Here is a 23,910-nt window from a genome sequence, read left to right on the forward strand (position 1 = left end):
ACTGTCAGCTGGCTGGATAAACAAAATGACTCAACTCTCCACAAGTCTCCCCATCCACAGGCAGGCCAGCCCATGCATTTGTTTTCATGGAGGTGGCAGAGATCCAAGGGAACAAAAAATATGTGCCTCTGCTTGTGTCCGGTTTGTTGCTATCCCATTGGCCAATGCAAATTACATGGCCAACCCTGAATCAGCACAGAAGGGTGCTCCCAAAGGACATGGACACAGGAAAGCTTAAAATACTGAGACCGGTAATGTAATGTACCTACTACACTGATATGGCCTAAAACTGTAATTACAGATATTTTTTTTAAAAACCTATTGCTAGTATAACCCTAATTGAAAATGTAGAGGATAATAGTAGGCTGCTAATAAACATCTGATCAATGAATACTGTTAATTCAACACTGAAGATGTGTCTAATATAAGCATTTGTGTGGTAGTCAAGGTATGTAAGAATTCATACTATAGTGTTACAGCTGTAGAGTTCAATTTGCTGTGCTACGAGCACCACACTCTAATACATGTACTACATTTTTTCTTAGGGAAAAATAAAAGATAGAATGTAAAAAGCTGTAAGTAAACGTTGAGGAAGTTAAGTATAGAATTGTTTGAAAAGAGTAAACAGTAAGTATTTCGATGGACCAGTATAACACTTTTTCATTCAAATTATAGGATATCAAAGTTCAGAAATGACAAAATTTCAAATTATTTTCTTCCTTCAATGTTTTAGGTACATTCTGATTCACCTAAAGCTATTGGGTCATGGTGTGAGTAACTGGGTATACAACAATAAACTGGCTTCCTTTGGAAAATTTTTCCAAATTTGATCTTGGTGGAAACTTTAAGGGATCTCAAAAATTTACAAGATGAAGTATCTTAGTGACTGCCCCTTGCCCAAAATTTCCAAGAATGTAATGCGAATAAGTATATATAGTATTATTTATAGAAATGAATGCAGCCACATATTTTTTCTTTTAACCTAAAAGTAACGATGCTATTTAAAACCACCCCCCTGCTCTCTCCCTTCATATTTTTTCATTGTTCTAATCTATGAAGCAGACCACTTTTCATGAAATATTATTAAAGATGATGGCTCATAAAAACTCATCCCAGAGGCACTACCCAGAATTATTAATTATTATGACATTAAAGATGAAATTATTAAAGTCTGTGCTTGGGATTCTGTTAAATGCCAAGCATAAAGGGGAACAGAAACGTGGTTTTCTGAGATTTACAGAAGTGATGATGAAGGAGAAGCTGTTGAGGGCTTGGGATGAGGCATCTATAAGAGGACCTCAACACTAAAACTACACAGGAGATTCCCTCACTACTCTCCATAATCAGGCACTTACTGTTGATGGGTTCACATCGTTAAGTGCTTGCTGGCCATTGTGATAATCATACTGTTTAGAAAGGATGCTAACCATAGGAATGGGAAATAGTTTTTCTTGAAGTTGAGATATCTCAGGAAGGCTTATTTTAGCCTTTCATTCAGGTTTTCAAAGTCATTGACTGCTTAAAAAATCACCCAGCTACAAATCTTTCATTCTACCCCATAGAAAATAATTTAAATAGTTACTTGATTATTATTTACTGTATGTTGTTGGCAAAGCAAATGAACAAAGGCTGAAATTAATTTGGGCTGGTGAAAAAGTCATATGCTTAAGTATCTTTTAAAGTATAAATGGATAAATTCAGATTTGTTGCTTGGAGAAATGAGGGCACTTTTGAAGGTGGCATTTTTGGAGGCTGCTTTTAAAGACTGATAGATCAGCATTATGTGATATGGCTAGAAATGATATGTGCATTGCACGTGTGAACACAGAATAGTGCCATATTCAGACTGGCTAGGTAAGCAGACAGGTTAGGGCCAAAAATGAATGCTCATATCAGTGATTTCAACATTAGGTAGTAGATAAGAATTCAGCATTTATGAGCAGAATGGTAATATGATCAGAACTGTCATTTGGGGAGATTGATCTACATGTAGAAATGATTCTAAAGTCAAAAAATTCAATAGGAAGTCACTAAAAATTCTGGGTGTTGAGGGATGAGAGCATTTGTAAAGGAGGAGAGGGGAGCTTCTAGGACAGGGTAGAATTTCTAGGTTTTATCAGCAATGGGGTGTGGGAGCAACTGAGGTGGAACAGATACAAGATGCCCCCAACATTTAGCACTTTTAAGGATTATTAAAATAAACAAGGAGGACAAATAGAGGAAGAGTCTGTATGGTCAGTTAATCATATACAATGGGCATGTGGGTGAGTTGAGTAACTTGAAAACTCTGAGAGGAAGAACCAGTGCTTTGGAGAAGTAAGGTCAAGGCTGAGGTGACGGATTTAAAACTTTTATATACAGGGAAGTAGGAATTGAGTCTATGTTATTGAATGAAATAATTAAGGGAAAATACACATAGAGAAGATTCTTTGAGTAGATGGTAAATGATAGATTTCTTTCCCTTTTTAAATTGCTTTCCAGGAAGCTCACTACAAAATTTAAAACCCAATTGCAGAATTGTCTCTTAGTTTAGGTTTTCTGATGTTTCTCTTGTACCCTACCCTTAAAACTTGCCCCCTCTCCCCCTGCTTGTCTTGGGGGGGGTTTGAGGAGCTTGTATATTATTTTTGAAATACTATATATTTCATGGGTTCTAAGCTGTACATATCTTTCACATTTTAATCTCTGAAATATAATCACTAGATGGTGAATCATATTTTAATTGGGAGCATGTGTTATTTTTTTGTGGTATATGCACATTATAATTAGTAGTCTTAGAGTTGATTAAATAAGGTACTTCCTAATCTTCCCAATGGGTTTTCCCTATTTGTTAATTTTTTTGTCCCCATGAAGCCTTTTATTCTCCCCCAAAGGGGAAGAACAATCTACTTGGGGATGAAGAATTGCAGGCCTGAATGGGCATTCTAATCAGTCATGAATGGACAATGGAATACCCTTTCTGGGTTGGTAAGCATGAGAAAGGTAAGAATTGAGACTCAAGTACCCTGACTCCCAAATTAGACAAAAAATCCTGGGAGCTGGAGAAGCAAGATGTAGTAGAAACCCAGGTAGGCTTGGGCCCTGGTACAAAGCAAGCTTGCTTCTTGCTCCTTGGGACACAGCTCCAGAAAATTCCAAGCCTCCTGGAGAAACCTCTGTGGCTTTGGAACTTGGCGCTAGCAGCTGACAAATGGCCACAGGAAGTACAGTGGTACCTCATTTTTATTCATTCTGGAACTTGTGATGAGTGTCAAAACCAGAAACCAACGAGTACCAAACTGTTCAGATCTACCCTGAGACTGACAAGTCAACCTCTGTTTCTTCAAAAAAGAGGGGTGCGAAGTGGTGAGCAAGCACAGAGTGCTGAAACATTTTTCTCTCATCCAAATGCAACAAGTACAGGGTTTGAGGAGTTCTGAAGCTGAAAGTCTTGAGGTATGACTATTTAAAATTGGACCTAAGCTACAACCCGTTTCCCTTATGGCCTACAAAGATCCAGAGGTTCCTACATTCCCAGAAGAATGCTGGAATGAACTGGGCCCAGGGTGAACAGGAACCTTAAGACACTGGGAGGGAAGGGCCCACTTTACAGTACAGAGCACTTAGAACAACTAACAGTGGGGACACCAGATGCCTCTCCCACTGCAAAGAGGACTAACCAGCTTCCCTTTTCACCCAGATGTCTTCAGCAGAAGAAAGCAGCAAAACCTGAAAGTGGAGGGAACTCTAACAGGGGATTTGGCTTTGAAATAACTGAATACGCCTCTGAAATAAAGTGTTTTTTTTTTTTTTTTAAGCTGGAAGAGACTGAGTTACTTTGAATTAGCAAGATTTTTATCCTTCTTAATAAGTGAGAATATGAGACCTGAATACAATATAAACTTGTAATGGGAAATAAAAGATCTTTTTTTGTACATTTAATCTTATTACAATGACATATTTTGGGGGAGATAAGGTGTATAAATACTAAAAGTAATCTGGGGTAAAGAAAAAAATTGGCTCTGGGTATAGCACTGAAATAGAAATATTTATGGTAGTTCAGGAGGATGAAACACCAGAGAAGAAATAATGAGAAAACTAAGAAAACAAGGAGTAACTTTCAGAAGCAGAGAAAAGAGGTGGCGAGTGATAGATTCAGTCACGTGTTACACAGAGAGGTGAGTTCGCTGGAGCTTTGGGAAGAAGCCACTGAGTTTGATGAGAAGGAGCCATTTGGAATCTTTGAAGGTTGGTGACCCAAACATGGTGCTACTTTAATAACCATCATTTTCATGAGATGCTAGAGCTGGAAGATACATAGCCTAACTCCACTGTCTTACAGACAAGGACATTTGGAGCCAGAGAAATCTCCCAGGAGCCAATTCAATTTGTAAATAGGATAAAAAGAAAAACAAGTACTTTTACATTTAGAAGTCACTCAGATTAGCCTATTTTGCATCATATGGGGGAGAAACTTTTGGGGGGCATGGATAAGGCCCCTTTGAAAGCAATGAGGTGATGATCCCTGTCATTTATGAAAAAGGCAAAGAGTCTATGGAGCACATCCTGGGGAGCAAACACTCTGACAGGTGTTAAGTGTTTTCACTTTTTATTAGAGAAGTTGGAAGTTTAATTTCATTATTGATGAACATAATTTTCTCTGTTTGGTTCAGAGGAACACACAATCAATTTGTACAAGCATATACAACAATTCAGTTGGTGTTTGTGTCCTAGAATCAGTAATCTGATTGCTTCCAGACTACCGGCTTTCCATGCGCTCCCCTCGGCTCTGGCGGCCCGCTCAGTTCCCGTGGACCAGGTTTTCATGCGCCGTCTGCAACACCACTCACTACCGCAGGCTTACAGACCATGCAGATTAACACTGTAGCAAATTGTTTTCATATTTTAACAGACATAAAAAGGTTATTTCCTGATATGAAATTCTGAAAATCTGCATAAATATTTTTGTGTAAAATTAAATTAGTTATGTATTTTTTCTGAAACTAGAAGTTGAAGTATCAAGAATGCCCACATAATTCATATACACATATATATATATATAGACTTTTTGTTATGCTAAAAGTCTTGAGAGTCAAATTATATTCTGTGCCATACACTTATTTAACCAGTATTGATTTGGCATTAGGTTAATTGTGTCTGTATGGATTAGTCTTAATTGGTGCTTGTGTATCATGCAAACATAGTTCTAGTATTCCTGTTTACTAATCTTGTCATGTGGCAATACTTAGATGATTTTGCTCTATAACAGTGCGAATTAGGAGTATAAATACTTTATACATGGTCACATTTACAAACGTTTGCCAATACCACTTCACAATCTTGAAGGTGTAATAGTGAATTATAATATCTGGAATTGGCTGAAGCAATTCCTAGAAAGCAATGTCAGATGTAAACTTTCTTACATGTGCCTAACAGATTTCTCCTTTGAGCACTGATGAGTTTTGGCACAGGTACACTGTTCTAGTTTTCTATTGTTCTAATAGTTTCCACAACTTTCACAGGAAATTAGCTTCTATGGCATGGTAGAGACATGGCACTTACTGATGAGGTAACTTAGATGTAGAAAAATTCCGCAGAATTATTTGTCTAGCCAATCACCACTTCCGCTAATGACTTTGTTGACAGAGTATTTTTTCCTAGTGCATGCACTTGTTAAATTGCTAATGCACTATTTTTGCTGCAGCTCAAACATGTCCTAATGCATCACGAAGCAGAGTTGTTAACACCAAGCTCATTTACTTGTGATGGTATTGTATAGCAAACATGTTTAAGTTGTATTATCAATGGTTGCACTCTGCCTCACTGGAATGGTAATCTTTGTGGATTTGTAGTTACTTTTGGTTGGCCAAGAAAATTCAATATGTGAAGTAGAAGTATGTTAGTCTGTGGTTTGGGGTAACACCTTGTCTATACATAAAGGAGACAAACACAAAAGACACGACTTTCTTCCAAGGACTCTGTGTTTAGAAGTTTGGGAGTGAGCTTTTGATGCTGTGTGGTTTTGCTGCCTCAGTTTGTGTTCTGGAGTTTCATACTACTGTTGCTGGTCTGCGGTCCATCTCGGCTTCCAATTTCACCATCTGCTGCATCTCCTTCGCCTGTAACATCAGAAACATGGCCTTACATGTTGAAATCCTTTCTTGAAGGCATGTAGCATCCCTGGCCTCTCTTTTCCTGTAAATTGGATGCTGTCACTATGTCCTTGCTATTCAAGGGGTGGTCCATGTCCCAGCAGAATCAGCTTCACCTGAGATCTTGTGAGGAAGGCAGAATCATGGATTCTACCCCAGACTGACTGAGTCAGAATCTGCATCTTCATATAATCCCCAGGACATTTTTATACACATTAAAGTTTGAGAAAAAATGGTCTACACAGTGCTACAAAAACCATTTGAAAAGAGGCTGAGCCAGTCACTTGATATTTAGGCTGTAATGTTGAAATGTTTGCTTGACTTAGTTTCTAGAGATTGACATGTTACCTTGACTGTGTGTAGATTATTTGATCACTTTTAGAATAAGTACTGCATATGCACAATTTATTCACCAAATAGCCTGAGATTTAATGAAAAGTCAATCCTTTGGAATTTAGCTGACAGAGAAGTTTAGAAGGGAGGGTATCACATTGGTTTGGCTGGAGTATCCTGCAAACAGAACATTCCAGGAATATGTAGGGTCTTCAGAATTCTACTGTCCAAACACTATCCCCACAGCTCTCATTTCTCTGGAGTAATTAATTTTTTGCCAGATACCCCAGGAAGTAGGCCATAGTGAGCTCAATTTTATGAATTGAGTCTGTCACTAAGACAACCACGTGGTTGGGAGGTAGAAAGAAGGCAGTTGTGGGCCAGGTTCTGATGACAAATAATTGCTTGGCAGTATGGGGGAAAAACAGTTGGTTCATTTCAAATTTACTTCCATCTGGATACTTTTTCCCAACACAATGCTTATATCTTTTGGAGGAATAAAGTACCCTTCTCCTCTTTTAGTGATGCCCTGCTTTGAAATAAAAGACTTAAGAATGGAATCATGGATATATAAAAATAGAACTCAGAGGAGTGTCCAAAGTTCTTCGTGTTAATATTCATGCCTACTTAGATATTCCAGGTAAATGGAAAGTCAGCAGGAGTGTTTGGTTAACTCTATAGATCATACTATGAACATGTAAATATCCCAAACAAAGTCCTATTACAAGTTAGTTTAACCCATAGACCATACAGTGATTTTCTTTTTATTTTTAGATTGTGGATTTAAAATTCACTTTGTTGAGGATGGATATAATAATACCAAAGAATTCTAGCTCTCTGCTTACATTTGGGATAGATGGTTTCCTCTACTCAGATATTTTTATGGCTGAAGTATAATAATACTCTAATAGAGAAATGAAAAAATAAAGAAAAATATACAAACATGAAACTATGACAAACAGTATTCATAAAAGATGACAGTGAAACATTATCAGTAATAAAAATTAAATATATTTTATGTTCAGTAAATAGTAATAAAGGATTCCCTACATGTCTCTCTTTAGCATTTAAAGATAAATTGAACACAGTTGAGAAGGAAGAATCATATAACACTAAAAGATTATTCCAAGAGCAGGTGACCACTTATTCCCAGTGGCCAAGGACAATTCCAGCTTATGCCTATAGTCCTGGCAATTATGGACAGCACCCCCTTTTATTCTCAAACTATAAATTATATGGTCACCTTACTTATGAGGGGTGATTAAAGTCCTTGGCAGACTGGATCTAGCAGAAAGCATAACAAAAGTTATTGTAGAATGACATTATATTATATAATATTCCTGCACACAGACCATAAACTCTCTGTGATTAAAAACCACCAATGAACTTTTAGTGGGGCGCATTAAAAATTCACTGCAGTCATGTGAGTGTGTGTGAAAGATCTGACTCTGACCCAGACTTAGCTGTGGTAGGTCCAAATGACAGTATTCCATCATTATTCTTGATGCGAGGGTGTGTCTTCCCTAGCCTGACTTGAGTTTCCCAGGTCTGCAATTGGAAACGCTGCTAAAACTCCATCAAAAGTAATTATTTAAAGATTTGGGGGCATTTCAGTTTGAATATTACATCAGAAACCCAAGTATGAAGCAATCAAGCTTTTAAATCCAAACCCTTGAGATCGTAATTCGTTTATGACCAGATGCGAATCAGAAATGGAAACTACCCCGAGAACACTGAGGTGATCGAGAAGGAAAGCAATGTCTTGCTTATCAGAGTTTTGGTCCTACCTTGAGTTTGGGACACTGCATGACAGGATTTCAAAAGCTGTTTGTACAAAAATAGTAATGTCAAAATTGAGTCATACATATAAAACAAAGAAAATAAATGAGTACTGAAGTGAATTTGAGAAATGAATGCAAAAACCATATACAGAAAAGCAAAAAGCTAAGAATAAAACATGTATACAACCGTCAGTGACAAACTTTCCCCGAGTTGATCTCAACAGAAAAAAAGAACAAAACAAACAACCAATGCCTGTTAGCCCAGCCTGCGTCCCTCTTCTGCGGTGGTGAGTAGGGAACCCTCCCTTCAGCGAGAGCCCTCACTTCTCCTTATTGAATGATACGATTCATGACAAAAACCGATTCTTAAAACTTGGGTGTGAGGGTAATGGAGCTGTTAATGTTTGAAATGGTACATGTGAAGATGGGGATGAGATACTGTGGGTCTGGGACGTCTACGGGAAAATGTAAACAGAAATATGGAGTTTTAAATGAGTAATTGGCTGACCGGGTAGATAAGGCCTTTAGGTGGCTTAAAAAGAACTCATGAGCTAGGATCCAGAATCGGGACCCAAATATATTGGACTTTGACTTGTTTTTGCTACTGCCCTCAATGCTGGCCTAGCTAATTAACTAGACGCACTGCATGCTTTGCTTTGGGGGGACAGAAAGATTTTATAAGAGCAGGGTCACAGGAAAGCAGTGAGAAACCTGAAAGGGAGATATTATGGGAGAACGTTAAAATGAATTTATCTTTGGCTTAGAAGCAGAAAGGGTTTAGGGTTTAACAATAGTTGGGGGGATTATTATAAATGTTTGGGGTTGTCTGGAGACAAGAGACTTTTCTGATGATGAAAGAGTTAACTGATTACAAAGGGAGCTCTCCTACATTGTTCTAGACCATGTCTTCTGAGGGAAAAGACCCGACTCACTGTTTGTGCCTCTTGCACTGTGCCTATGGCCGTGTTGCAGCACCCTGAGTAACTGAACTGAGGGCCAAAAAACATATTAGAAAAATGTGACTGAATTTGTTATGGACTAGGCCATATTTGTAAAGCAAAACTTAACACAGAAATTCAAGTCCTAATTCCACTTCTGTCAGAAGCATCAATATATCTTGAATTTCTTTTCATTGAATTTAATTAAATCTCCACCAAACCTTAAGCCTTCTCTTGTTCTGTGATTTCCTAAGCTTCTGTGGCTCAATGTATCTGTTGTGGGTGGTAGACATTACTTATGACATATTAAAAGACATTATAAGAATTTTTGGAAAAAGCCACTATGCTCTCAATATGATCCAATCAATACAGCTACTACTAATTCAATATTTTAATGCCAGAACTCTGGTGTGGTTTGAATTATCCATGTATTAGGAGAAAAGCTCAAAGTTGTTTTTTTTAATGTACTTTAGCTCTGAAACTAGAAACACTTGGTAAGTGTATTACCTAGCTCTGAAAAACACCACTATTGTAGTGATGGGTAATTTTTAGCACATTTACATTCTTTAGTCAAACTTGTTGCTAAGCAACACAATGATTTCTAAGTAGTTTCTTAATTTAGTTAACTGAAACACACTGCACCTTACCGTCACTGTGCCTTCTTCTAAGGCGTCCTGATCCCCACCAGCCCTGAATCACTAACGTGGATTCTAATGCTTTGGAGATGGTGGCTTTACCCTTACGCATAATTCCCCTCCTCCCCACTCCCTAAGGAACACTTTCCAAGGAATGCTTTAAGAGAAAAAAACATAAACTAGGTAATTTGTACCAGAACGGGTACACAGATATATCTATGAGTTGGTCAAATGACTTGGACCCACGGGACAATAAACACTTGTTGTCCCCCTTGAGGCTCTGTGGACTGTTCATGAATAGGAGCATTTAGCTAAAAGGAAACGTGAAACATAGCTCAGAAGTATGTTCATGAATAAAGCTCCCATCCCCCAAAAGGAAAGAACCTGAAACCAGAAGATGGATTTGTTTGTTACCCAATTGCAATATAAAAAAACAGATTTAATGGTTTTGTTTTACTTTCTTAAAGGTACATTTTAACACAATTCCTGCTTAAGTGTTCGTCAGTTGGGGCCATTTACTCTGAAAAAATGTACCTAAATGGGGTTACTTTAAAGATGGGAGGAAACAGGAAAGAGCAAGGTAGTGAAAGTAATTTCATAAAAACTTCTTTACGGTTTTTAGATAGAAGTAAACTACCTACAAATAAAAACTTCTAAACCAGCTACACCTGAGCGGTAAAGTCTGAATTGGGACAGACTGAAATTTAAACTGCCGTCGAGAGTCATTTTGCCATATAAGCTACAGGTATTTCCGTCAAACTGAAATGAGACTGTAGATGGCTGATGGGCTGTAGCCCATTGGGATGAAGCCCCTCTCTGCTATGCTTAAAGTAAACATACATTTATCTCAGGGTCAGCATATACCTGAGGGCCTACCCAAACAGCTGGATTTTGGATAACTTTTTATGTGTGTGAACTTCTCTATCCAGTGTTTGCCTCGCTGGAAAAGCACCAGCAGTATGGCACCCACTCATGGCAAGTGGTTTGCGAGTTATGGCGGCTCAGGCCTTTTGGTCTCACTTGTAAGCCCTAAGAAAGCTTGTAACTTCATTTTTCGGTTGTGGTTGACAATAGGTAGTTACTCTCATTTACTTTTGAACATAGTATCACCTGCCTCTAGGTGGCAACTTGTAAAACTCTAAATAAAATTAGAAAATAATTGTAGCCCTGGCTGGCATAGCTCAGTGGATTGAGCATGGGCTGGGAACCAAAGTGTCCCAGGTTCGATTCCCAGTCAGGGTACATTCCTGGGTTGCAGGCCAGAACCCCCAGCAACTGCACATTGATATCTCTCTCCCTCCCTCTCTCTCTCTCTCTCTCTCTCTCTCTCTCTCTCTCTCTCTCTCTCCCTTCCCTCTCTAAAAATAAATAAATACAATCTTAAAAAAAAGAAAAATAAAAGAAAATAATTGTAACCTCTGTTTTGTCCTCCTCTCAGCAATGTCATTCTTAGAATCCCCACAGTCTATTCAAATGATGACTTTCGATTCTTCACTGCCCACCCCCCCACCCCCAAGTGACATTCCTCTCTCATTTCAAAAAAAGAATACTTTCTGCTCTTGTTGCATGAGATGGGGCAAATACAGTAGGAGACACCGTTTTCCTAGCCACCTTCCCACGCTACTACTCAGACACTGGCTTTAGCGGAGGGGTCTCTGCGGGCCTTGCGGTGTTTGACTCCCAAAGCGGCTGCCTATGTATTTTTACTCTTTTTAGGTGAAATACCTGCTCATTCTGCTTCTCTAGGAATTCTAGGTGTTCAAGCTGGACTTTTTTCAACTGATCCATTTCTTTGGACTGTTTCATTGCGAGCTGCAAAATAAAACAAATTCTGATAAACTTTGCACTGTAATCTTAAAACTTATGAATAAGAGATGACTAGCATCTTTACAATTTAAGTGAGAGATACTACTTTTTAAAAAATAGTCTGAAAATTGGGAAAGTTTAGACCTATAATTTTACTGGGAAAATCTTCCCTGCTGAAATCTTAGAAAATGATATTGTACTTATTCATTTTTACATAAAATGGCTCCAAATAATTACCTTAAAGATTTTAGGAAATGATTCTTTTAGCTTTCAGGGTACAGAGAAGGTAGGATGTTTAATGCACAGAAAAATCAAATTAAGCAAATTAGTTAGAAGTCTGACAGCTAAGCATGAGGTTTTATTTATCATTTTTAAGCAAAAATACTTACTCTCTTTCTTTCTTCCAGAAACTTTTTAGTGTTGCTGCTGTTTAACTCCCTGACTCGCCTAAAATAGGTACAAATAATAGCTGTTATGACATCAAATGGAATTAACATAATGTTAAATAAGAAAGAGTCATATTCCACTTAATTCATCACTTTATTTTCCTAATTTTTATTGTGGAATTTTGAAACATGAAATGAACAGAGAAAAATTAAAAAAAAAAACCAATGGTGTACCCATCACTCAGGTTAGTCAATATTAATGTTTTGCCATGTTTTCTCATATTTTTAAGGAAAATAGTGTGACAGATGTAACCAACACCCTCTTTGTATTTCTTCCTGATTCCATTTCTCTCCTTTCTCTCTCTCTAGACATAACCACTCTTGTGAATGTGTTATGGACCATTGCTAACAAGCTTCCAGGTGATGCTGCTGTGCTGGTGCATACTGTTTTGTGTTTTCCAAACTTACCTAAATGGTAATACACTTGTTTTTCTTTCTATAACTTATCACTTAGCCAGCCTTGTGTTTTAGAGATATAGCTGTTTCAAACTCTTCCCTTATTTTCATCTGCTATGTGAAATTTTCCATTTATGAACAGACTACAATATTTCTATTTGCCTTTAATAAAAAGTAGGTTATTTGTGAACAATGCAGCAATAGGGCCTGTCATGCTTGGCACACTAAGTGTGTGTTGCCTAAACAAGTGAACAAAGTGTAGGGCATATCTTCTTGTGCATCCAGGATAAGGTTTCTCTAGGGCAGATACTCAAGACTTGCAGGTTGGTAGGAAATGAGTAACTTCATCCTTGCTCTAAAGCAATGGTCCCAAATTACACTCCCACCCACAGTGTCTGGGCACTAATCTCTACCATGTCTTTGCCCACTATAGGTACCATCAGACATTCCTGTCAGTTTGTTGGTGCTGTGAAATGGTATCATGTTGCTACTTTATCCTGCACTTCTCTGCTTACAGGTGAGGTGGAGTGTCTTTCAGGACTGAACAGACCTATTACTGACTGGATTTCTGAAACAGTTACAGGTCTATTCAGGTTTTCTCCTTTTTCAGTCAGTTTTGATATTTTTATTTTTTCAGAAAATTGTCCAGTTCATCTGCTTTCAAATTCATTGGTAGTAGTATTTATCCTTTTTATTTTAATATTACTGATCTGTGTTTTCTCTCTCTTCTTCATCAGTCTTGCTGGAGGTTCAGTGATTTAATTATTTTTTTCAAATAACAAGCTTCTGTGTTTGCTGATACTATCTATTGCCTTTTATTTTCTATTTCAATACTCTCTACCTTTTTACTTATTATTTCTTCCCATCTGAGTTCTTTGGATTCACTCTGCTTTTCTAATTTTATAACCTCTTTGAGTGTTTGGCTCATTAATATTCATTTCTTTTAAAAAATGTGTACATCTAGGCTATAATTTTCATTTTAAATATCACATTAGCTACCTTTTTTTGGTGTGGTGAGAACATTTAAGATCTACTCTCTTAGTAACTTTCAAGTATATAATACAGTATTGTTAAATATAGTCACCATGCTGTATAAGAACTTATTTAACTTATAACTGGAAGTTTTTACTGTTTAACTAACATCTCCTCATCCTACCACCTCCTGTCCCAGTAACCACTATTCTACTGTTTCTATGAGTTTGACATTTTTTAGATTCCACATATAAGTGGATTACAGAATATTTCTCTGTCTGATTGACTTCACTTAGCATGTCGTCAAGGTCCATCCATGATGTTGCCAATATGCAGCACTGACATCTTTTTTTATGGCTAAATTATAAAATTTGGCCCACTGATCCACTGATGGACACGTCAGTTGTTTCCCTGTCTTGGTTATTGAGAATAATGCTATAAAGAACATAAGGATGCAGATATCTCCTTCCAGAGAGTGATTTCATTTCCTTTGGATATATACCCTTAAGTGGGGCTGCTGGATCATATGGTGGTTCTATTTTTATCTATTTTTTATCCTCACCTGAAGACATTTTTTCATGACTTTTAGGGAAAGGGGAAGAGAGAGAGGAAGGGAGCGAGAGAAACAGTGGTGCGAGAGAGAAGCATCCATTGGTTGCCTCCCGTATGTGCCAAGAGTGAGGACTGCATGCACAGGGAATGGGAATAGAACCTGCAACCTTTTGGTTACAGGACGATGCTCCAACCAACCTGAGCCACACCGGCCAAGCCTATTTTTAATTTTTTTGAGGAACCTCCACACTCTTTTCCATAGTGGTTGGCTGTACATTGACATTCCCACCAACAGTGCACAGAGTTCCCTTTTCTCCACGTGTTTGCCAATATTTGTTTTTGATTTACTGATGATAGCAATTCTAACAAATGTGAGGTGATATCTCTCTTTGGTTTTGATTTGCATTTTCCTGATGATTAGTGATGCTGAGCACATTCTCATGTACCTGTTTGCTATTTGTATATCATTTGTGGAAAAAATGTCTCTTTAGGTCCTCTGTCCATTTTTTAATTGAATTATTTATTTCTTTTGTTATTGATTTCTATGAGTTCCTTATATTTTTGGATAATAACCCCTTACCTGATAGACAGTTTACACATATTTTCTCCCATTCTGTAGGTTGCTTCATGTTGGTGATTGTTTCTTTTGCTATGCACTTTATCTACCTTCTACACAATATATTGGGCTTATATTGTCAGTCAGTTATAAATATTGTGTAATTTCTGTTGAACTGTCTTCTTTGACCCAAGAATAAAAGTGCTTTTCTGCGTCTACATGTCTTTTTAGCTCCCTGATGATAAATTTCTGATTGTTTTTGATGTGTCTTTATAGAACTATTAAAAATTAAAATGAAAAATTTATAATTGGAGAGCTAAGAAAGACATATAGAAGATAAGCATTGGCACAGAAAAACTGCTTTCTAAAAAGACCAGCCATTTGCACATGTTTTAGAACCACCCAGATATATAGGTATATGATAAATATGTATATTAAGTCAGAATTAGAAAATTAAATTAAAAACTTTGCTAATTGGGTCACCAGTAACTCAGAATCTACAATAATTTAAGAATTGGGGTTCCAGTGCTAATCGCACTAGAATGTCTTGGGTCTCATGACTACAGGCATGCTACCATACTGTGGCTTTGGTTCCAGATCACAGCAATAAAGCTGGCATCACAGTAAAGTGAGTGGTAATCTTTTTTGGTGGAGGGTCAAGTCTTATCTTCAATTTTTAAAGCATGCAACATCTGTGAAGCAAAATAAAGTGAAGTACGCTGTATTGATGCCCTAACACAGAAGTACAAAGGACAGGCACACTTGGCTCAAAGAGACACACCTATGGTGCAGCGTGTACTCCAGAGCTAGGGTCAGGCTGGAGAGAAGGTCCAGCTGAGACCACAGCCTTGCTCAGCCCCGTTCCCTGGCCCCCTCCTGCTTCCAAGTTTGTTTGTAAATGAGCACACATATATTGAATTTAAATTCAGTATGTTACTGGTTATAGCAAACAATCAGAAGATGACTGCTCTGTAGTAATAATAAATCTTATAGCAGAAGTCTTAGCCAAAACTCACCAGGGTTTTAATATCTTGAATGTGAGTATGTGTGTATAGACACATAAATGTTAAGTCTATGTCTTCAAGTCAATGCTACATCCTCACAGAGAACATTCTCACTTACCTTTCCCGTTCTGCTTTGTTCTTAATAGATTTATCTTGGCTGATGGCTTTGCTATTTTCCATAGAAATCTTAGCCTGGTGTGCTCTCATTTCCTTGCTTTCCCTATTATTAAAAATAAACAAACAGGGAGAGGGAAAATAGGTGTTAGTGTTTAATGGGTACAGAGGTTTAGCTGGAAAAGATGAAAAAGTTCTAGAGGTGAATGGTGGTGATAGTTTAAAACTGGTTAAAATGGGAAGTTTTATGTTATAGGTGGGACTTTATTCCACATGTAACAATAGGATTAAGTTCAGTTTTGTTTTCATTATAGAGCTCTTCGAGTTACTTTATACCTGGTGAAAAGGCAGGAAGGAGCCCCAATTCATGAGCATCCTTCTCCTTGAGTGCAGTGGGTCACCTAGTGAGGAAGTGACTGTGATGGACTGGGAAGAAGAGCCATTATGTTTGCCCATAAAATACAAGAATTTTCCAGCATTGCCACACCTTTTGGGGGATCAGATGGCCTGAAAGAGCGAGAGAGAATGTTCCTACACTCACAGGTGACTTTCCTGTTTGCTGACAGCCTGTGGGAATAAAGGGAACTAAATGGTTTCTTTCTTTTTCTTTTTTTTAAGATTTTATTTATTTATTTTTAGAGAGAGTGGAAGGGAAGGAGAAAGAGAGGGAGAGAAATATCAGTGTGTGGTTGCCTCTCACGCACTCCCTACTGGGGAGCTGGACTGCAACCCAGGCATGTGCCCTGACTGGGAATCGAACTGGCAACCCTTTGGTTCACAGCCCATGCTTGATCCACTGAGCTACACCAGCCAGGGCTAAATGATTTCAGATAAGCACAGGAAATAGGAAATAAAAGATGTCTACTGTGATCACACACACAGTGATCAGTTAACTGATCACTGTGCGTGTGAAGGCATATGTACCCATGACAAAGACTCATATCTGCAGATTACTTATGCGCACATTAAAGGAATACAACTCAGAATACAAAAGTGAATATCATCAACAAAGATTTTTTTTCTGGAACCTATGGACATCTCCTTGAAGCACACCCTGAAAACTAGTCACCAGGAAGTCAAGTTACCAAACTGTGTGTGTTCATCAAAGGGATGGAAAACAACCCAAGTGTCCACCAAAGGATGAATGAATGAAGATGATGTAGTAGGTGTATCCATATATAGATATACACAAAAAGAAATACTAGTCAGCCATAAAAAACTGAAATATCGCTATTAGCAACAACATGGATGACTATTAAAAGTATCATGCTAAGTGAAATAAATTGGAACGAAAAGGACAAAACCATATGATTTTACTCATATGTGGACTATAAAACAAAAAGTAACAAGGAAAATAACAAAACAAACAGAAAAACCCTCATGGAATCAAACAATGGAATGTTGGTTACTAGAGGGAAGGGGGGTGGGTAGAGAGAAAATTGGGTTAAGAGGTCAAATATATGGTAACTGAAGGAAACCAGATTTCGAGGGGAGCATACAATAGAGTGTACAGGTGTTGAATTATAATCTATATAATGTTATTACTCAAGTTACCTCAATAAATTTAATTGTTTTTAAAAAAGGGGGGTGGACAATGCTGTCACAGGTTCTCCAGTTAGAGACCACCGGGCCACAGAGGCAGGGTTATGCATATACACTCCTGGGCCCCAGAAAATGGCTCTCAAATTTTTCCATAACTTGTTAGTAAATTGACTATTTTTTTTATAAACAGTTTCTAAATTTGTCGTCTCTCTTTTTTTCATCCTCACCCAAGGACACATTTACTGATTTTAGAGAGGGAGGGAGGAAGAGAGAGACAGAAAGACATCAATCAGTGGCCTCGGGCGCCTGACCAGGGATGAACCCCCAGACTTTTGGTGTACGGGATGACTCTCCAACCTGCTGAGCCACCCAGCCAAGGCAATTGACCATTTCTTTCCTCATTCATTTAACACTTATCAATAACCGAATGCTGCTGATAAGTGTTCAGAAGGCAAGATCGATGAACCAAGAACAAGAGCTGTGCTGGTGAGAAAGACACACAAGTACAGGGTACTTGAGAACAAGCTTAATGCTGCTGTTGCTGTGAAAAACGTCCCTGCTGCAGACTTATTTTGTAAGGTAAATTAGTAAGTAGGTATGGTCTCTTCGAATGACTTCTGAAGTAGTGCAAAAATTAGTTTATTTTGTGTTTTCTTTGAGTGATACCTACTGTTGCAGGCTACACATTTTTTTTTAGTCAACTACAAAATTCTTTATTCAACTACAAAATTCTTTAGTTAACTAAAGAAACAAAATTCTGAAGCCCTGGCTGGCATAGCTCAGTGGATTGAGCGCGGGCTGGGAACCAAAGTGTCCCAGGTTCGATTCCCAGCCAGGGTACATTCCTGGGTTGCAGGCCATAACCCCCAGCAACCGCACATTGATGATGTTTCTCTCTCTCTCCCCCCTCCCTCCCTCCCTTCCCTCTCTAAAAATAAATTAATAAAATCTTAAAAAAAAGAAACAAAATTCTTTATTCAACTCTTTAATCTTCTACAAAGAAGATTAGAAAGAGTTCCTTATTCTGTGAAGTGTCTTCAAATAAGGGCAGACACCTGAAACCTGGTACTGCAGCAATGGTCCAAGATAGTGATGAACAGAAGGGAAAAAAGGAAAGACAACTTCTAACCCTATACAACAGAAAAGAATATATTTGATCTCTGAAGAACACAGGAACTAAGGGTGCCGACCCATGCACAATCCACATATAACTTTTGACTGCCCCAAATTTCACTACTAATAGCCTACTGTTGACTGAAAGCCTTACTTGTAACACAAACAGTTGATTAACACATATTTTGCATGTTGTACGTATTATCTACTGCACTCTTACAATAATGCTAGAGAAAATAAAATGTTAAGAAAATCATAAGTAGAAAACATATTTTCAGTACTGTATGTATTTATTGAAAAAAATCCAGTTATAAGTGGACCTGTGTAGTTCAAACCCATGTTGTTTAAAGGTCAACTGTACTGTAAAATGGGTATGGTACAGAACGTTAACCCATAGACCCTTACTTAGTTGTATTGAATGAGAATTGGAAACCTTGCCAGAAACACTTCATGCTCTTATGGCTGCATCTATTCCTCCAAAATAAGGTGGAGAATTTGGGAATGTAATCAGATAAGTTAGCATTTCAAAAGTTTCTTGTTTGATTTATTTGTATAATTCTTCTATTTTCTACTCTTGTGTGTATCAATAGACCCTAATTGTGGCACAGAGCAGACACTGAGAGAGAAGCAAGCTACAACAAAGCTATAATCTATAGAAGTAACTGACACAGACCTTCTTCTTGGGGTGTGTTTGTTGGGGCGGGGTTCTGGCTCCTCATTTGTAGGTAGTTAATATGTAATGTTCAATTTTCTGAAGCAGGGAGGGGCTGAATAAACTGATCCTTCATTGGTATTTCTTGAACAGGGCTGTCTTTCTAAAACCCACAGAAGTCCTAACAATGCAAGAAGGGTCTGTCCACTTTTAGCCATGGCGTGATCATAACCTATCACTCTGGGAACTCCACTTGGTTGGTCTTTATCTCCTTCTGTTTCTTTTCTTCCTGAGAGACTCCAGGTCACTTTTCAAAGACCACCCTGGAGGAAGCAGTGCTCTTTTGGGCTAGATGTTCTTTGTTCTATGACATTTTTTTTATCCATGTATCATACACTACTTGTAATTTGACTTAGTTGTCCATTTGAGTGTTAATATCTTGACAACACAGGCAAGCCATTGGATGGCAGAGGCCTTTCTTGTAGTTCTTCCTGCTCACATCAATCATATGAGATGATACACATGAAAGCTCAATATTACATGTTATTTCATTTACTGTCTCAGCTCACACATGCAAAATTACTGTTCTTTAACACTAGGATCTCCTTCTGGAGATGACTAACTCTCCTACCTGTCATGGGACAGTTTCAGCTGCTGGGTTTGCTGTTCGTGGGCGTTGATCAGGAGCTTTCTCAGCAGCTCGCACTGCTGGCTCAGGTGCAGGTCCCGGATTTCCTGCTCCTCAGCGCTGTGCGTGTTGATCATCTCTGACCACTCTTTTGTGTGCTGAGCCACAATCTCCTTGACCTGTGTAGGGGAAAGGGGGTGGTGCCACCTGCATTTCTCATACTTCAGGTAGCAATATTACTCATGCACTTTAGATCCCTCCCACCAATTTACTCGGTAAATTGGTGGATACCTATGACCTGCAAAAAATATGTACTAAGCAATGGGAGTCAGGAGGTCATAGCTTATTTTTTTAAAAATCACTTTAGCTCTAAATATTCAATGATGACCCATTATCTCATTGCCTAACTTTGCCTAACCTCCTTTACCATTTCTACCAGCATGTTCTTCATGACCTCATGCTTTTCCGGTTTAACTTTCACCATGCCACAGGTCCAGAAGGGTGAGTTCTCTTGTTCCTGGGTCATGACTTACTGTGTCAACCCGACAGATGCAGTATCAGTGCTCTCTGCATGTGGTTATACAACTCCTCTCATCCAGAGCTAGAGTCTGTTTCTCCACCTCCTCGAAGCTGGCTGACATCAGGACCTGCTTTTGTCATGAACCAGCAGCAAATGTGATGCATGCAGAGGCTTGGAAAGCACTTGCATTTCTGCTCTATAAGGCTGCCCTGTGACTGAGCCTGTGCCAGCCCGCTGGTGGCTGAGAGTTCATATAGGAAAAAGCAACCAGCAGCCAGCAGACATCTGAGCAAGGCCACCAAATCCACCTCACTGCAGACACATGAGTGAGCCTAGCCGAAGTCAGTAGGAAAACCACCCACTTGAGTACAGCCGAAATATCTGACCTACTGAATTGTGTGCTAATAAATGGTAGTTATCTTAAGCTGATACATTTTTGCATGACTTATTGTACAGCAAAAGCTAACTGATAGTGGCCAAGGTTTCTACAATACTTTCCTATTTATGGAAAGCATCTAAAAAGTTAAGAAAGAGAATGGGTAACAACTCTCAAAGGCCATGGCTTACTGCTTCCATAGACTTCCTGGTAGAGCAAACACAAAACACATAGTTCCCAGGAGAACTTCAACTTGACCAGTATGGCTGGTCCACATATACAGCAGGTCACTGGGCTGACAACAGATCTGCATGTAGACATATGGAGGCCTGATGGTTTGACCAAGAGCTATAATTGGGAGCTTTCTTTAAAGGTTCTTTTTCTTTTACAGCTATTATCATTGGAAGAATTATTTGTTCTTGACTGGAACTTAGCATTCACATCTCCAAATGTCCACAAACTGAATTAATTTAGTTAATTCATTAACTGCTCTCCCAAACTGCTATTTTCTCATGTCTTTGAGGAAATGCAAGCAATTATGCTTATCTCCTGGAAATCAACTCTTGATATGTTTCTTATCACAAACTTCCACAGCAAAGTTAGGATGGAGTATCAGTTATTCAGTCCCCTAGTTGTGTGGTTTCCTGTTCTATGTTTAATGCTACTTCTTCTATAGGGAAGCATATTCTGTTATTTTATACAATATTCCCTTTCAGTGCATTCATTTCTTGTTTCACTTGATGTCTCTGAGACAGAGACCAAACATCGTTAGCATATTTCTACAGATGAAGGAAAAGGTATTCCACAAAATGGCTTTTCTCTAAGCTAGTAAACCTGGGGCCTAGACCCTTTCGCTGCCCACACTAGTCCAGGTCAATGTTATTTATGATTTATACTTAGGTACCTTCGAAGGAATTACAAAGTATCTTCTGCAAGTTGCTGATGTAAAAATAGACATTTTCTTACCTTAGATTTGTGATCTGATGTCAGTGTTTGAATTTTAATTTCTGTTTCTTTTTTCATTTCAAGGCAATTACTTCCCCTGAAAATGGAAAATCGCAAATGCATGCCAGACGTTAGATATCTTCCCATTCCCATGGGCCTTTGCTACAAAGCTTTCTGATGAAGACAATTTGTTCATCAGACGTGGGATGCCATGGCTCATTGGGCAGCATCAATTTTTCTAGTAATAGATGCATACCTAACAAAATTCTGTATCGTGATTACCCAATTCAACCACTACACAAAGAAACACTTCAGACCTAACAATTATTTCATTGTTAAGGGTTTGTTGTCAGAGTTTCCATTTTGGTTCCTGCTTCTCTTCGAGCCATGTTTCATTTATTCAATAAAATATTATTTGGGATAAAAACTGGAAAATAGGTCCTCAGCCTTGAAGTGAGTTGTTAATTTTCCCATTTTGGTTGCAAAGCCAGATTTTTGTCTTTGACACATGCCAGTAAGGGAAGAAATAGCATTTCTTGGCATCATGGGGTGATTTGTGCATTTTATTCTATTGTGATTAGAAAATGTATACCAGGAAATTGCCCAGCAACCATTAGTGCTTATTTCTGTTATTATTATTTGTTTTCCGTTTTGGAATATCCATATCATTGCTGAAACCAGAACAGGTTCTGAGTTTCTGTCTTCACCACCTATGCTCTGATTTATTGTGGTTGAAGTCAGAATGCTTCGCCATATTAATCATTGAGAGGGTCTCCGAGAGAAGCATTATTTTGAAAAATGTTAGGTAGCTCATCAAGTCTGTTACTTCTCAGTGGCTGGTACTGAGTATGTTTCCCCTCTCATCTGTTATTCACTGAGCTTGCAGCAAGCATTCTGGCTTAACTCTAGAGAAAAAAATCTTTCACAGTAAATGCAATGGCCAATTTATTCAACAGTCTTTTCTGTGGCACCAGCTAAGAATTCTTGAAATGTAAAAAATCAAAAATTGCATTTTTGATTCACCAACCTTATTAATTTTCTGGCTATGCAAAATCATTTTTGTAATTTCAAATTTTCTCAGCTTTAGCTTGTCCTCCCCCACCCCATTCACCTTCAGGATAATTGAGTGGCAAATGCCTGAGAGACATAGTTACTCTGTCATTAACCAACAGCTATAGAACTTGAACAAAGTTCCTCTTTTTTGACTGTAATCATTCCTTTTAGCTGAATGAGCCTCTTATTTTCCAGGTATAATTTTTGATGATGAAACAGAGTTTGAAGTAAGTTCTTCCTTGTCTTTAAAGGGCAGTTAAACTATGAAAAAAAGAGACAAAATGCAAAGAGGTAAAAGGCTTCCAGAAGGAAATAAATAGTATTACCCTTTCTTCTTCATTGCCTTCTCCAGGATTTTTTCATGAGTCGACTTCTCTTTGTCATACTGTGCCACAATTTTGTCCACTTGTGTGCAGTGTAACTTTTGCATGGTACTGTGCTCCTGAGCAAGAAGAATTTGCAGTTACAAGCTGGACTCTCAGCATGGCTGATACACTGTACCCTATGTGTGGCTGGCATAATTTTCATCAGCTTTCCCAGAGCTTGGTTTGAAAATTAAAGAGTGACTGTGTCTGGGAACTGGAAGAACTTCCAATGTCCCATCCAACATACAAGTCTTTTGTATAGGTGTATGCCCGACAAGGAAGTCTCTAGCTTCAGCTTAATGAACATGTCCACTTCAAAAGATAGCCTTGCCCATGACTGCGCAACATGAACCACCCTAAAGTCCTTTCTTCTTCACCTGTGTATTTCCATAGAATTTCTACCCACTTGTCTTTGTTCTGTTATTTGAGATATCTAGTCTATTGCCCCTTCCCCACGTGGGTCATCAAATACCCAAGTTCCACTGCCATATTTCTTTCTTAAAAATAATTAATTAATTCAACTTATTAATAAAATATTTATTAAAGTTTAGTTAATACAACATTATATTAGTTTCAGGTGTACAATATAGTGGTTTGACATTTACATACCTTATGAAATGATCCCCATGATAAGTCTAGTAACCATGTGTTACCACACAAAATTATTATAATATTATTGACTATTTTAGCTGCTGTCTTTCTCCTTTATATGCTAAATATAACTATTCATCATGTGATATGGGTTCTAAACATCTGGCACATTTTGGAAGGACCTGAATACCATTATTACACAATGAGTTGTGTAATACACAATGCCAATGTAGTTGTGACTATCAACTGATTTTGAGTCCTTATTACTTGGTATTTTCACCAGCATGTATGAGGATGTCAGAGTGTTTAGGAGCTCTGGCAGTCAGCCTTACAGGTATTTAAACCATTTCCCATCTGCTTCATTCAATCACTGAAATTGGGGTTGCAATGCTCTGCAAATAAGTATTTCTCTATAAACATTCTTTCCTCCTGATAATGTGCCCACAGCCAGTGACTTATCT

At 38.2% G+C, this 23,910-nt stretch overlaps 1 protein-coding gene across 13 annotated transcripts in view; it reads right to left on the reverse strand.

Moving 5' to 3' along the window:
• Positions 1-4,575: 4,575 nt before the first annotated feature.
• The window catches only part of PLCB4 (phospholipase C beta 4), a 394,279-nt gene continuing 374,944 nt past the window's right edge, over positions 4,576-23,910 (reverse strand). For 4 of the 13 annotated variants that reach the window (XM_036010096.1, XM_036010097.1, XM_036010100.1 and 1 more), the window contains 8 exons: positions 22,820-22,935; positions 21,462-21,537; positions 19,603-19,778; positions 15,669-15,770; positions 12,014-12,071; positions 11,544-11,630; positions 8,252-8,288; positions 4,576-6,098 (listed from right to left, as the gene is read on the reverse strand). In XM_036010096.1, coding sequence (XP_035865989.1) covers positions 6,010-6,098; positions 8,252-8,288; positions 11,544-11,630; positions 12,014-12,071; positions 15,669-15,770; positions 19,603-19,778; positions 21,462-21,537; positions 22,820-22,935 — 741 coding nt within the window. In that variant the 3' untranslated portion in view covers positions 4,576-6,009. The remainder of the gene's footprint in view (positions 6,099-8,251; positions 8,289-11,543; positions 11,631-12,013; positions 12,072-15,668; positions 15,771-19,602; positions 19,779-21,461; positions 21,538-22,819; positions 22,936-23,910) is intronic. The other 9 variants (XM_028524963.2, XM_028524962.2, XM_028524961.2 and 6 more) reach the window with 3 other exon arrangements.

The sequence above is a fragment of the Phyllostomus discolor genome, chromosome 9 (assembly GCF_004126475.2).
Source record: "Phyllostomus discolor isolate MPI-MPIP mPhyDis1 chromosome 9, mPhyDis1.pri.v3, whole genome shotgun sequence".
Taxonomy (NCBI): domain Eukaryota; kingdom Metazoa; phylum Chordata; class Mammalia; order Chiroptera; family Phyllostomidae; genus Phyllostomus; species Phyllostomus discolor.